The 16,700-nt window shown below is 44.0% G+C and overlaps 1 protein-coding gene across 1 annotated transcript; it reads right to left on the bottom strand.

The window, feature by feature from the left end:
• Positions 1-2,047: 2,047 nt before the first annotated feature.
• Positions 2,048-14,129, bottom strand: LOC311114203 (enhancer of mRNA-decapping protein 3-like; the record flags this gene model as incomplete). The annotated part of the gene is made up of 4 exons (XM_084189474.1): positions 2,048-2,253; positions 2,752-2,833; positions 6,466-6,619; positions 13,761-14,129. Coding segments are annotated over 4 exons (641 nt in total), but the record flags the coding sequence as incomplete, so codon positions are not given.
• Positions 14,130-16,700: the final 2,571 nt, after the last annotated feature.

The raw sequence follows: 16,700 nt of genomic DNA, 5'->3' as shown, positions 1-16,700 counted from the left end.
TATAGAATTTCATTACCATCAGTGTAGTGTTGACATCTGTTGAAAATATTACAGTCTGGTTTTGATCAGTTTTACCAAATTTTTACCAGCATGTCACCTGTGCAACTAGAGGCGACAAAACTCTAGATCACCTTTACTCCACATACAGAAACACATACAATGCCCTCCCTTTGGCAAATCAGACCATAACTCTATCTCCCTGCTTCCTGCTTGAAAGCAAAAACTAAAAACAGGAAGTACCAGTGACGCGCTCAAAACGGAAGTGGTCCGATGAAGCGAATGTTAAGCTACAGGACTGTTTCGCTAGCACAGACTGGAATATGTTCCGGGATTCATCCGATAACATTGAGCAGTTAAACAACATCAGTCACTGGCTTCATTAATAATTGCATCGACGATGTCTTCCCAACAGTGACCGTACGTACCCCAACCAGAAGCCATGGATTACAGGCAACATTTGCACTGAGCTAAAAGGCTAGAGTTGCCGCTTTCAAGATTAGGACTAATCCGGACACTTATAAGAAATTCCGCAAAGACCTCCGGCGAGCCATCAAACAGGCAAAACGTCAATACAGGACTAAGATTGAAAACTACTACGCCAGCTCTGACGCTCTACGGAAGTGGCAGGGCTTGCAAACTATCATGGATTACAAAAGGGAAACCCAGCCGCAAACTGCCCAGCGACATGAGCCTACCAGAAGAGCTAAATGCCTTCTATGCTCGCTTCAAGGCAAGCAACACTGAACCATGTATGAGAGCACCAGCTGTTCCTGACTACTGTATGATCTCGCTCTCCGTAGCTGATGCGAGTAAGACCTTTAAAATCCCCTTGAGTCGATTGACGCACCAGTGAGAGATATGTTTTTTTGCATTGGATGCGTCTCAATCCACCGCATCCGCCTATGTCGCACTTCCGCATCTGCGGTGAAAGGTATCAGAACTAGAGCTGTGTTTATCAAACCATAAAACATCCCAAAAATTGGTCTTCTCACGGAAACGTCTGTAGCATCCGAACGGTTTGACCTACAAACTAGTATGACCACTCTATGGAAAGGGGAGATTCTAACGATGGTGGTCTCCATTTTACTCTACGACCCCCACAAGTGTCACGGGACTCGTCTCAAGGTAACCGGTCCCGGTTTGTAAAAAAATTAATGGAAATATGAAGGTAGTTCTGTGCCTACCCATAAAAATGGGACCATTATTTTTTATTTATACCTAAAAGGGGTCTTAAAATTCAAAATCCAATAGGTAAATGATTTTAAAACAATTGCATATGTCAGCTTAGAGCCCCCACCGGCTTAGACTTTTAAGAATTAAACTGCTTAACATTCGCAAGGCCGTGGGGCCAGATGGAATACCAGGATGCGTAATTAGAGCATGCACTGACCAGCTGGCAAGTGTCTTCACTGACATTTTCAACCTATCCCTGACCCAGTCTGTAATACCAGTTTCTTTCAAGCAGACCACTATAGTCCCTGTGCACAAGAACGTCAAAGTAACCTGCCTAAATTACTTTTGCCCTGTAGCACTCACAGCTCGTCTGGCAGGCTCATGTCACTGCGCAGCTCACAGCTGGGTTTCCCTTTGTAATCCGTGAGCATCAGAGCCGGTGTAGTAGGATTCGATCTTAGTCTTGTATTGACAATTTGCCTGTTTGATGATTTGCCAGAGGGCGTAGTGGGATTTCTTATAAACTTCCGGGTTAGTGTACCGCTCCTTGAAAGCGGCAGCTCTAGCCTTTAGCTCAGTGCGGATGTTGCCTGTAATCCATGGCTTCTGGTTGGGATATGTACAGTACATATGGTCACTGTGGGGATGACGTCATCAATGCACTTAATGAAGCCGGTGACTGATGTTGAAAACTCCTCAATGCCATCGGATGAGTCCCGGAACATATTCCAGTCTGTGCTAGCGAAACAGTCCTGTAGCTTAGCATCCGCTTCATCGGACCACTTTTGTATTGAGCGCGTCACTGGTACTTCCTGTTTGAGTTTTTGCTTGTAAGCGGGAATCAGGAGGATAGAGTTACGGTCAGATTTGCCAAATGGAGGGTGAGAGAGAGCTTTGTATGGGTCTCTGTGTGTGGAGTAAAGGAGATCTAGTGTTTTCCACCTCTAGTTGCACAGGTGACATGCTGGTAGAAATGAGGTAAGGACCATGATTAGTTGATTATTGGAGTAAGGTGTGTCAGCTGGGGCAAAAGTTTGTCACCAATCAAGCCACCGAGGACTGGAGTTGACCATCCCTGACCTAGATAGACAACAAATAAAACATTGCCCATCAATCCCAATATGGAATACAATTTTACAACTATGGCAGAATTGCTTTGATGACCATCAGTCATATATTTCCAGGGTAAATACATTCATTGGAGAAGGAGGCTATTAGACAGAATGAGGAATTCATGTTTCCAGTAATTTAATATAATGTAATGTTACAGTCTTATACACCCAATCCATCTGTATCTTTTGGCCTATGTCTGTTTCCATCTCATCCAGACATCTCAAATGGGGAATAACATAGTAACATCTCTGTGCAGTAGGATAATGTTGGGATAGAATGTCATCAATACTCAAAGTAAATCCTGGGTAGTTCATTTTCCTAAACAGATTAGCTAGATAGATTCCTAGCATTAAAATATGCTACTTTGTTATTAGGTAAAACATTATTGTTCTTGGCCAGCTAAGGGAAACACAATGATGGAACATACAACATGGTCAAAAACACTTTGCTAAAGTCTGTGCTTACCGATCTGATTCTGCTCCAATACTCAACAATGGTGGGGCTGGAAACAGGCTTGCTAGGTGTTGTCGATTTATTCCTTTCATGACTGAAAAATAATATTTCAGGTTCAAATATATTTTTGAGAGCTTTGACGTCAAGCCATGAAGCCCAGTTCAGATACAACAGCCGACATGAGGCAAAACTAGCTAGTTTTAGAATGTTGTGTTGTACAACAGCTGACTAAAGATGGGGCATTCAGATCAAAAAGAAGAGACGTGCAGTTGACACCGTTTCCTCTGTAACGCTTTACAATGACGTGATGAAACTTTGAAACAAAGCTGCCACTTGTTGTGGCAAGGTGTTGTAGCAAACAAGTGTTATGACATACAGTGGGGGAAAAAAGTATTTAGTCAGCCAACAATTGTGCAAGTTCTCCCACTTAAAAAGATGAGAGAGGCCTGTAATTTTCATCATAGGTACACGTCAACTATGACAGACAAATTGAGAAAAAAAATTCCAGAAAATCACATTGTAGGATTTTTTATGAATTTATTTGCAAATTATGGTGGAAAATAAGTAAGTATTTGGTCACCTACAAACAAGCAAGATTTCTGGCTCTCACAGACCTGTAACTTCTTCTTTAAGAGGCTCCTCTGTCCTCCACTCGTTACCTGTATTAATGGCACCTGTTTGAACTTGTTATCAGTATAAAAGACACCTGTCCACAACCTCAAACAGTCACACTCCAAACTCCACTATGGCCAAGACCAAAGAGCTGTCAAAGGACACCAGAAACAAAATTGTAGACCTGCACGAGGCTGGGAAGACTGAATCTGCAATAGGTAAGCAGCTTGGTTTGAAGAAATCAACTGTGGGAGCAATTATTAGGAAATGGAAGACATACAAGACCACTGATAATCTCCCTCGATCTGGGGCTCCACGCAAGATCTCACCCCGTGGGGTCAAAATGATCACAAGAACGGTGAGCAAAAATCCCAGAACCACACGGGGGGACCTAGTGAATGACCTGCAGAGAGCTGGGACCAAAGTAACAAAGCCTACCATCAGTAACACACTACGCCGCCAGGGACTCAAATCCTGCAGTGCCAGACGTGTCCCCCTGCTTAAACCAGTACATGTCCAGGCCCGTCTGAAGTTTGCAAGAGTGCATTTGGATGATCCAGAAGAGGATTGGGAGAATGTCATATGGTCAGATGAAACCAAAATATAACTTTTTGGTAAAAACTCAACTCGTCGTGTTTGGAGGACAAAGAATGCTGAGTTGCATCCAAAGAACACCATAACTACTGTGAAGCATGGGGGTGGAAACATCATGCTTTGGGGCTGTTTTTCTGCAAAGGGACCAGGACGACTGATCTGTGTAAAGGAAAGAATGAATGGGGCCATGTATCATGAGATTTTGAGTGAAAACCTCCTTCCATCAGCAAGGGCATTGAAGATGAAACGTGGCTGGGTCTTTCAGCATGACAATGATCCCAAACACACCGCCCGGGCAATGAAGGAGTGGCTTCGTAAGAAGCATTTCAAGGTCCTGGAGTGGCCTAGCCAGTCTCCAGATCTCAACCCCATAGAAAATCTTTGGAGGGAGTTGAAAGTCCGTGTTGCCCAGCGACAGCCCCAAAACATCACTGCTCTAGAGGAGATCTGCATGGAGGAATGGGCCAAAATACCAGCAACAGTGTGTGAAAACCTTGTGAAGACTTACAGAAAACGTTTGACCTGTGTCATTGCCAACAAAGGGTATATAACAAAGTATTGGGAAACTTTTGTTATTGACCAAATACTTATTTTCCACCATAATTTGCAAATAAATTCATTAAAAATCCTACAATGTGATTTTCTGGAATTTATTTTCTCATTTTGTCTGTCATAGTTGACGTGTACCTACGATGAAAATTACAGGCCTCTCTCATCTTTTTAAGTGGGAGAACTTGCACAATTGGTGGCTGACTAAATACTTTTTTTCCCCACTGTACATGCACCAGAAACAGGGTACACTTTGTGACTTGTCAGCAAGCTAGGCTAGCTATGTGCAGCAAAATAGCTATCTAGCTCTCTGCTTAGCTAGCTAGTTAGCTGCTTGGCTGAACACAGAACGTTAGCGCCATAGAATTAATCAAATCTCTATGGTTAGCGCACTGTTCTTTGATTGGCTAAATGGATATGTATTGTCGCAAGACTTACATGTTGAATCTTGGAATCCGTCTTGTCGCAGGGCCTACATGTTGATCCTTGGAAAACTAGACCCTTCAGATCAAACAAACCGTCACATCTGGTCTCATCTTGTGTATCTGAAATTAGCTTTATGATCATGGCTATTCCGTGCCAGTAGAGTAGTGTGTGAAGTAGCTAGCTAGCCAATATCACAGCTTGACTTTCAGACCACAGAAATATAACACAAGGTCAAGTAACGTTATACACATAAGTTAGGTAGCTAGTTAGGACTAACTAGTGAAGCTAAATTGTATATTCAAATGAAATAAAGCAGCAATGTCAAAGCCAGCTAACAAGCTACACAAGCTAATACGAACTATTGGATGTGTGGCTTGAAAACAATCAAAACAAGCAATCCAAAATATAACACTCGCATACATTTTTACAACTAAATAGCAAAACCATAATTTAAATGTATATCTAGCAAGATATATTATCTACCTAGCAAAGTCTTACCTTTCAGGAGAAAAAATGCAAACTGTGTCGGTTTTGAATCCTTTCAACTCTCTTAGTTCTCTCCACTGTGTGAACACAAATCCGAGGTTTACTCTAGTCTTGGCCCGGGCTCTATAGCTTTCCCTTTTCGCCTGTCTGCTCTCCAAAGTTCTGTTTCTTTGGCTTAGATGGAGGAGTAGCTGCTGCTGGGTCAGGTCGTTTACCCCTCGCGTCTGCCATGTCTGTAAGCTAGCTATCTCTGCAAGCCAAGTGTGGACATGGGCTCAGCTAGCTAGCTATCATACGGGCTACCTGTTAGAATATCCCTGAGCTGTGGCACCGCCTCCTCACTGACGGAAACACGTAACTCATTATGCGCAGCACAAAATCTGACCCGACAGGGAAAACGAAAACCAATGAATACAGGAGTTCTCAGGTAGGCTAGAGGTACAATATTGTTACTGTTGCATCACATTGGATAACCACTAGAGAATTATTAGAGCGTTTGAACAAATAAAATACAAAAATATACATATTGCAGCTTTAAATACATCAGATTTTGTCCTTGAAACATTTCCTACAAAAAATGTAGAATTCCATTCATTCCTAGGACTACTTCTTCTGAGGACTGACAATATGTCTGACCGGTGGGTTCAAAACCTCTCATTGGCTAATACATAGCATCAGCAATTTAGAGTTTATATACATCATTGATCAGTGCTTTACAGGGAGCGCTCTAAGGTTAATTGCCTGTTTAAAACACCTTACTACAGTATATCACCACAGCAACAATACAAGAAACAATGAAAAATTGAAAAAAATAGGAGGACAAAGGCATGTTTGTATAACCCTGGGTCGTGTTCATTAGGGCACACTGTAGCAAAACGCTTTGCAACTGAAAACAAAAACGAGCATTTCTTATTGGGGAAGTTCAGATATTGTAGTACCTCTCCGTTTCAAACCATTTTCTTTAGTTTCGTGCCTATTGAACACGACTCTGGTATCGATGAAGCCTGTTGCATGTGATATGATGTCACCACCGTAGAGGGAACCCACCCAGACACTCACCGGTTGGGGCCACCCAGTAGAGTGAGGGCCATCTGGCTGGCACACACACCAGTCATCTCCAGCCTCCGCTCCAGAGACAGGCCATGCCGCTCCGCTGCAGCCAGAAGACACTTGTGAAGCTCGTAGGACACACTGGGGACAACCAAGCCCGAGTCTACAGTCAGAGGAGAGAGAGACAAGAGGGGAAAATAAAAATGTATTAGTTGTTATTGTGCCAGACTATAATATATGTAGCTATGAAATGAGAGAGATTGCCATTAATGGATTGTATTTTTTTTATGTCAGAAGTTTTTTTAAAGTTCCAGAAAAATATGGAAATGGTACTAAAAATAGAACAGCATAGAATCCTCATCATCAGTGCAACTGGACATTCTCAAAAGGAACTAGAAGGCATAATACACCAACAACATTAACTTTTACAATGAGGACAAACGCACTCTCACACACACACACTCAGGAACTCTTCAGGGAGTAAGAGTTTATGTATAAGCAGCACATCCCCTCACGCGAAGAGCCAGTTCCCTTGGGAAAGCCAGTTCCCTTGGGAAAGCCAGTTCCCTTGGGAAAGCCTCTTCCCTTGACCTGATCTCTTTCCCATCACGGAGGGAAGATTCCCTTCTTCCTCTCTCATTTGTCAATGTTGTCCACCGCAACAAAGAAGAGATTGGCAGCCCTTTACAAAACATGAGGATGAAAACTGTGAGCCGCCTCTCCTAGCTTTCCCCCATGGCCTTTTGGAGGGGCTGGGTTATCACGCTCCAGCTCATCTGTGCTGAGCTCCCTCAGCATCCCCAAAAGCAGAGCTTTGGGCTGGGCAAGACACCGGCAGCAGCACCCCCCCGGGCCCACACACACTACCACCACACCTCACAGAGCGCTCCACCTAAACATAGGGGTACCATGACAAAGGGGAAACTTCAAAACAGGAGCTTAAGGTGTACTGGTTGGTACACCTGTGTGAATGATGATGGCTAGCGTGTGAGGGAGTGTTGCAGCTTGACTTGTTGAGTGAATACTCAGGTCCAGGACCATACACATTTTTTATACATATATACACACACTACCGGTCAAAAGTTTTAGAACACCTACTCATTCAAAGGTTTTTCTTTACTTTTTTCTACATTGTAGAATAATAGTGAAGACATCAAAACTATAAAATAACAAATATGGAATCCTGTTGTAACCAAAAAAAGTGTTAAACAAATCAAGATATATTTTATATTTGAGATTCTTCAAATAGCCACCCTTTGCCTTGATGACAGCTTTGTACACTCTTGGCATTCAATCAACCAACTTCACCTGGAATGCTTTTTGAAGAGTCTTGAAGGAGTTCCCACATGTGCTGAGCACTGACTTCAACTGTGTGTGTGTGTGTGTGTGTGTGTGTGTGTGTGTGTGTGTGTGTGTGTATATATATATATATATATATATATATATATATATATATATATATATATATATATATATATATATATATATATATATATATATATATATATATATATATATATATACATACACACACACACACAACCAGTCAAAAGCTTGGACACACAGTGAAGACATCAAAACTATGAAATACCACATATGGAATCATGTCCAAGCTTTTGACTGGTACTGTATATACAGTTGAAGTCGGAAGTTTACATACACCTTAGCCAAATACATTTAAACTCAGTTTTTCACAATTCCTGACATTTAATCCTAGTAAAAATTCCCTGTCTTAGGTCAGTTAGGATCACCACATTATTTTAAGAATGTGAAATGTCAGAATAATAGTAGAGTGAATTATTTATTTCAGCTTTTATTTCTTTCATTACATTCTCAGTGGGTCAGAAGTTTACATACAGTCAATTAGTATTTGGTAGCATTGCCTTTAAATTGTTTAACTTGGGTTAAACGTTTCGGGTAGCCTTCCACAAGCTTCCCACAATAAGTTGGGTGAATTTTGGCCCATTCCTCCTGACAGAGCTGGTGTAACTGAGTCAGGTTTGTAGGCCTTGCTCGCACACGCTTTTTCAGTTCTGCCCACAACTTTTCTATAGGATTGAGGTCAGGGCTTTGTGATGGCCACTCCAATACCTTGACTTTGTTGTCCTTAAGCCATTTTGCCACAACTTTGGAAGTATGGTTGGGGTCAATGTCCATTTGGAAGACCCATTTGTGACCAAGCTTTAACTTCCTGACTGATGTCTGGATATGTTGCTTCAATATATCCACATTATTTTCCTTCCTCATGATGCCATTTATTTTGTGAAGTGCACCAGTCCCTCCTGCAGCAAAGCACCCCCACAGCATGATGCTGCCACCCCCGTGCTTCACGGTTGGGATGGTGTTCGGCTTGCAAGCCTTCCCCTTTTTCCTCCAAACATAACGATGGTCATTATGGGCAAACAGTTCTATTTTTGTTTAATCAGACCCAGAGGACATTTTCTCCAAAAAGTACGATCTTTGGTGTTTATACTTGCGTACTATTGTTTGTACAGATGAACGTGGTACCTTCAGGCGTTTGGAAATTGCTCCCATGGATGAACCAGACTTTTGGAGGTCTACAATTGTTTTTCTGAGGTCTTGGCTGATTTCTTTTGATTTTCCCATGATGTCAAGCAAAGAGGCACTGAGTTTGAAGGTAGGCCTTGAAATACATCCACAGGTACACCTCCAATTGACTCAAATTATGTCAACTAGCCTATCAGAAGCTTCTAAAGCCATGACATTTTCTGGAATTTTCCAAGCTGTTTAAAGACACAGTCAACTCAGTGTATGTAAACTTCTGACCCACTGGAATTGTGATACATTTAAATTTTAGTCAGTTAGCAGACGCTCTTATCCAGAGCGACTTACATGAGCAATTAGGGTTAAGTGCCTTGCTCAAGGGCACAGACAGATTTTTCACCTAGTCGGCTCGGGGATTAGAACCAGCGACCTTTCGGTTACTGGCACAACGCTCTTAACCACTAAGCTACCTGCCACCCATGAGCAGTGAATTATAAGTTAAATAATCTGTCTGTAAACAATAGTTGGAAAAATTACTTGTGTCATGCACAAAGTAGATGTACTAACCGACTTGCCAAAACGATAGTTTGTTAACAAGAAATTTGTGGAGTGGTTGAAAAACGAGTTTTAATGACTCCAATCTAAGTGTATGTAAACTTCCGACTTCAACTGTATATCCATCTAGAGCTCTGCTCAGGTCTGTGTGTCAACACAGTAGAGGATATCTAGGAAAGACCAGCCCAGTGAACATGGCTCCTAGGTGCTGCCAGGACTGTGTCATTATTCTGGTAGCTGCTCATGGAGCCCTTTAAAGAGCCCTGTGCTAATCCCTACCTATAGCCCATGGCACATTAGTCTACAGAGGAATCAAAGACTAGCTGGAGGGGCTAGTGAAGCCACTGGGAAGCAGGTAAGACCTTAATGGCCTGTTCCAAAGCGTTGGCCTGGCAACTGAGTGCTCAGCGTGTCCTCCCTCCTCATGTATTCTGCGCATGCAGGCACACATTCAGCTATCAGAAACACATAGGCATATCACTCAAGGCAGAACACACGCAGTGTGACACACAAGCAAACACACACCTGCAAACAGCAGACAGACAGATGTCGTGCCTGGGTGAAATGAACCTTATCTCTTCCCTGTCCGTATCTCCACCTCCCTCCCACTGTTCCAGTACAAAGACAGGTAATATGTTACAGTGGGGTGGGAGGAACCCAGTCTACTCTGCTGCGCCATTCCTCGGCCAATCACGCAAGCGATAAGCACACAGCAAAGTCAACTGCTCCTTGTCATGCAACCTGCCGCTGAGGAGAGGCAATAAGAGGGAGAAGTGGGAGTTGCACTATAATCTAGTTGCTTTTCAACCATCCCGCCAGCTAGGTGCGTTTGTAAGGAATTCCCCTGCTACAGCTCCCCCCACCCGATCCTGTGTACTCTCACTCACACACACAGCACATACACACACACTCCACTACACGCAATGCTCAACCTGCTCAACTGGGTAGCCAGGAGCATGCAGGGGCAGTAAAATAAACTGAGCTGGAAGCAATCTTTCAAGCATGACAACGAGAACGTCGAAGCTGAAATCAATACACACACGCAGGCTGGAAGCGGGCCATGGGTGATTAGGGCTGGCGCTGAGAGAGGGAGGGGGGAGAGAGAAAGAGGGAGAGAACAGGGAGTGAGGTTCCACAGCTTCACAAGGCTCCTCCAGACTACAGGCCTGTTGCTGCTGCATTACCAAGGGGGTGCAAGTCTCTAACACTCCATCACCTCAGCCCTCATAACTAAGATTAATGCAGGTCAACTGATTAGAAAGTTCCATTTGCTCTCATGCCACCGGACCAAGTGAATCAATAGTTGTGAATATCATACTCGTCCTCAGCTCTCTCTCCTGTCACTCTCTCCATCAAAGGTAGTTTACAGGGCCGTGATTTGATTTGTTCTGTTGCTTTAGTGTGTTTACACTGAAGAGATTTGAGTACACGTGTAGCAGTGGAGGCTGCTGAGGGGAGGACGGCTCATAATAATGGCTGGAACGGAGCGAACGGAATGGCATCAAACACATGGAAACCATGTGTTCGATGTTGTTGATACCTTTCCACTTTTTCCATTCCAGCCATTACCACGTGCCCGTCCTCCCCAATGAAGGTGCCACCAACCTCCTGTGACGTGTAGTTGAAGAGTGGTTTAACACGCATAGGAATTAGCAAAGGAGAGTAGACCTATGCCTTTTCCATCGAAACGGAATAATTAGGCCTATAATGCACCACATAGATAGCCCTTACAGACTTGTCTACGTGCAGACAGACAATTGTTAATCCTAGCCCCTTTTCTGTTGTCTCAGATTGTTGATTTAAAATGTTTACAGTGCTGTGGATAGGAATGGATTCAGGTGAGAGCAGCCTCGAGTAGGGTAAGGGTTTGTTCTACTTGTAGTGTGGATGCCTCCCAAATGGCACCCTATTCCCTATGGGCCCTTGGCAAAAGTAGTGCACTATATAGGGAATAGGGTGCCATTTGAGCGGTAACCTGTGTGTGACTATGAGAGGTGCTGTTTATGTAAAGCTCAGAGCGGTCTGATAATTACAAGGTACAGAGGATGGGGCTTTGCATGACAGCATTCAGACAGAGAGAGGCAGAGGTAGCAGACCTGCCCAGCCCGTTCGGTAAAAGAAGACAAAAGCGTCCACATTCAGCTCCCAGTTCTCAGCACCAGGGGCAAGGCTTTTAATGGCCGCCTGGCCCATCAGTCACCGCACTGCTGTCGCCATGGTAACACTGGCTGGTGGCCATGTTAGGCTACTTAGAAAAAAGTGGCAATGTCATAACCCTTTCTAAAAACTGCTGCACATTGCACATACCTGTATGTCAGTACAGTATGTACTGTAGTGTAGCGGGCTATTTGAGGCTCACATGTTTGTAGTCAGTCATTTCATGTAGTGGATTAAGTTATCCAGCTAGGTGTATCAGTGTAGTATCTTTGTCTGGGAGTATTTAGTCAGCTGGCAACAGAAGCATAACACTCCTATCTCCATGGGGGCACAGAATGCATTCTATGACTAATAGCGATGGTATTGGCATTGCTATCCTCTATTCCCTAATGAGAGAGCGAGCATGCGTGTGTGAGAGCCGGTTTGTGCGCGTGAGCTTGTGTTCCACTTAGACCCATATCACTTTATGCCAACATCAGAAACCAGATTTGACCGGTACTGATCCCCTATCCCTACAGTGAGTCCTGCAGCGCCCAGCAGAGTGATAGGTGATGCTCTTCTTGTCACACCTTGGAATCCAGGCCACGGGCCTAGTATAGCGTGCCATTCACTTATCTCCTGTATATATATAAAAAAAATATATAAAATATGCCATTTAGCAGACGCTTTTATCCAAAGCGACTTACAGTCATGCGTGCATACATTTTTTTTTTTTGTGTATGGGTGGTCCCGGGGATCGAACCCACTACCTTGGCGTTACAAGCGCCGTGCTCTACCAGCTGAGCTACAGAGGACCACCCTGTATGAAACCAATTATGTAACACACTTATAAAGAGTGTTGTTGAGGTGTGGGAGAGCGGCTCCTCTTCCCAGATATGGACTGGGACTGCATGGTGTGGTGGGGCAGTGAGCTCAAAGCTCAAAAGTTACCTGCTGCCTCAATCAAAAGAGTAACCAGAGTAGGATCCCAGCCAGCCCAGCACGTTGCGAAAGTGGGAGGTGGCCCTCTCTGGCCTATAGGAGACAGTCAAACCCACACCCAGCAAAGAGCTTCAGTGTTGCATCACAGAAGCACAAGATGTAGGCCTACATCAGACCCACACTGTCACTCTGAGAACTTATACTATTTCTGTCTAAAGTCAACAACACTGACATGGAGGGGGAATTCAACTACATTCCAAAGCAAACACTACACTCATTATCACCAGTCCGCAAGACACGTATGCAACAGAAAACATCCTGATGGTAGAACTTGTGTCGTTCATCATTTCTTTTAATTTTCACAAATCTAACGGTAAATCCCCATTCTCTGGTTGAATGGGTCACCAATCTACAGTGGTTTTCCCATCTCTGAGCTACATGAAAAACATTCTAGTATCTTAAAGGAGAGAAAGACAAACAAGAGTCTGTGTATGGACAGAGAAGTGTAGCTCATTAGGGCTGTGTGTGTGTGTGTGTGTGTGTGTGTGTGTGTGTGTGTGTGTGTGTGTGTGTGAGAGAGAGAGAGAGAGTGTGTGAATGGTGGGTGTGTCACTCCTTAGGGAGAAGCCAGCAGTGATTACTGAGAGGGAGAGCCTCAGCCTGGCGTAACCTCTTAACCACACGCTGCACACGGGCTGGGGCTGTGACCGGAACCTATATCTCTCCCCCATCTCATCTCCAGCCCGATGGGCTTCACTGAGAATACCCACACTGTTGTAATCCCTCACGGTTGCGTCCGATTACAGGGGCAATTTTCTTCTTGCCTGTTTGTTTAAGGCCTATTTTAGAGCTGTACACAATGTCCAGTCTCTCCACTAGTCTGGCTCGCTTAGCCAAACTCATGGGTCTACTTTTAGCCTCAATAGATGCAGTGGCTGTGGTGAGAGACACTCAGGGCCTAAGGGCACTGGCAGGCCTCTGGAAGTGAATGTGTGATGACAGATGTGAATGGAGAGTGCTCTATCTGTCTATCCCTCAGGGCAGCAGGTCTCTAGATGTGGATGTGTGAGATATATGTGAATGGAGGGTGGTGCTCTCTCTCGCTCTCTTGCCCATGGTGGATGTGAATGGAGCCAATGGAGGGTGTTCTGTTCTCGCTCTCTTACCAGTGCAGTACTCCTTGCCCCCGTGTTGTGGGACCGTGATCTGCCGGTAGACGACTGGTTTGACCTCCAGGATGTTCTCGTCGTGACGGTAACGTGTGGGTGTACCGCGTTCGCCACCGTGCGTTCCACGGGAACGTGCCCCATTGCAATCTGTGTCGTCAATCTGCGAGAACACGGCTGCCTTGTCGAACAGTGCCAGGTTCCCCTCAAAGTCAAAGTCTGTGTCCAGACCCTCGTCCACCTCAGCACCAAAACACTCGTCGTCCCTGATCCTCATCTGCCCCCCTCCTCCTACTACTCCGTTCTTCACTCCGTTCTTCTTCGGCGTGGCCTGGTTTGGCGCTCGGTTACTAGATGATGCTGGAGGACCTGATTAACATAAATCAAGACATTAGGAGGACGATTTATTCTGATTTATTTTTACAGTACATATGCCTGTAGCCTGACTAGCAATTATGGTGCACAAGCCCAAATCCCAGTTAAGAGGGTAATTTTTCAGACTGGGGTCCATTAATCTCTGTCAGGACTCCAGTCTGCTCTCTATGTCCTCAATACTGATCTTATCATATGGCTGTATCAGGAGCTATAGTTAGATAACAAGCAACGTCAATAGAACATTAATAATATAGGCTAGTAGTTTTCTATCCTCAACACACAATCCTCAACACACAACGTTTAGATACATGCATGGCGCACTAACAAATCAAAAAGAACCAAGATGAGAAACAAAAAAATAACTGGAAAAACCGGGTGTTCAACCCTAACTGTGCTGAGGTCTCACGCTAACCTAGAGACAGAGAGAGAGAGAGAGAGAGAGAGAGAGAGAGGCACAGTCGCACGCAAGTGTCACACTGACAGCTAGGTACTTTGGGCTCTCACGCAAGATTCACACCAAGACTCTCAGTCAAGTCACGTACACACTACTGTTGTTGTCACAATGGCGTTGTCATCCGATCACATCGACTGATCTGAGACTTGCTACTATATCAATGTATTTTCGACAATGGAGGTGAGTGAGGGACTGCTTTTAAAAAAATCTGTTCATATGTGTGCATTAGCTTTTCAACATAGGCAAACATATTACAATGAAACCACACAGAGTATTATTACCTACAGGTCTATTGTAAATCTCAGTGAATCAGATACCTGAATGCACTGGGCAATGCTCCAAGTCAAGCAGAGAATAATGAACACCAAGTTAGTACTAGTGTCTGATAGAAGTGATGTGAAAATGTGGAGAACAGAAAGAATCTTAGGTTCAATGAAGGCTGAGATATTTGAACAAAACAGGAACTTGAGCCATGTGAAAAATCATTGACAAACTACACGGTGAACTACATTTCAAAGAATGATTAAACATGACCCATATTTAAGTTACACACGTTACAAGCAAATGTTGGCCAATACTCTTACAGAAAAATAAATCACTATGACAACGGTGAGATAAACACACAGGAACTGGAGTGAGTGACAGTGTGCTGTGACAGCATGTGAGGCTTGTCAACATGTTGCTGTGTGGAGGGAAATGTGTTCACATGCAAGTTAAGACTGACAGAAGGAAAACATTTCAGTCAGCCGCAACAACTCCCTCTGTGTATGTGTGTGTGACACTGTCCAATCAAGAACAGGAAAGAACAGCTTTACTGTACAATTAATGGTATGTACCAGAGGCACAGGAAAAACAAAGGACTCTAAGCTGACAGCATGTATGCATAGGAACATTTTTATATGCAAAAATAACAGCTATTTCCCCCCCCAATTACCCTCTTAACAAGGTCTGTTTAGATCCAAGAAAATCCACTCGATTTGCAGAGGACTATCCTAACTCTCCCAGAAACATTAATGTCGGATAATTATAAATAATTTGTATAGCCCATGATCTTGCATAAGTAGTCCCTAACCCCACATCCCTTTCTTTCTATGGCCCCCCACTAAGGGGCTGGTTAGGGGCATGGCATTGCGTGTGAAAGGGTCAGCCCAACCCCTTCCACTCAGCACTTTGGTCTCATGCAATTTGTGCATTAGCGCCCTTGGCTGTTGGCCCAAGAATCTGGAGATTAAAATAAAAAATGCAAAGGTAAACAGTGCTTCCACAATTGATATGGTCTGCCCCCTTCCAAGCACACTGCCACTGGGACAACATGGCTTCCTGTGGGGGGTTTCCTGTTCTGAGCAGGAGAGAGGGAGGGAGACGGAGAACAGAAGGGCACTAAGGCACGTAAGCCAGGCCTTGCATAACCTCCTCTTTAGGAGCAGACACAGCGAGGGGGGGAATGTTTATTGATCTTAGTCACACACATATTGTAAAGAGGAACTTTGGTAAAAGCCTTTAGCACGCTATGGGAATCTGGGGAAGTCACAGCATTGCAAACAGTGCCTTGCTGGTTCCATGCTCAGGCTTGTTAATAGTAACCCGGTGACACCATAGACTAGAGGAAAGGACACCAGTTCACCAGAGAGACAGAAATAAACTAGACTGATTAAGCAGATAACTACTACGTAGCTATTTTAAAAGGGTTGCTGCTTTATGGGTTGTGGTTATTATACCTGGCAGAAATGATAGAAAACTATTCTCATAGTACATCCGAGGATAATCATTTACTAAAACATTTATGCCAAAACACTGCAGGGATTTCTGTGTCTGATAAACAGAAATAACAGAGCAGGGACCAAACAAAAGAAACAGAAGCCCTAAACGTATGAATGCGCCAGTCAGGTAAAGCATAGCATAACATGACTAAGTGTAACCTTTGCACAGAGGCAACCTTTCCCTTCCTATCCACAGAGCCTAGGTGTCTCTCAGAAAAGTGCATAAATGTTACTATGATGAAGCAATGTGTTGGCTCGGCTTCAGTGACTGCTGACAAATGTGCAGAGCCTAGAGATTAGGGAGTGGAGTTACATGTGACACTGATACTTTTAGTTTCACATTTCCTCCGG

The sequence above is a fragment of the Coregonus lavaretus genome (assembly GCF_964263955.1).
Source record: "Coregonus lavaretus genome assembly, contig: HAP1_SCAFFOLD_8947, whole genome shotgun sequence".
In the NCBI taxonomy this organism is placed as follows: domain Eukaryota; kingdom Metazoa; phylum Chordata; class Actinopteri; order Salmoniformes; family Salmonidae; genus Coregonus; species Coregonus lavaretus.
Note: the sequence above shows the minus strand (reverse complement) of the source record. Positions and strands in the feature narration are given on the sequence as shown.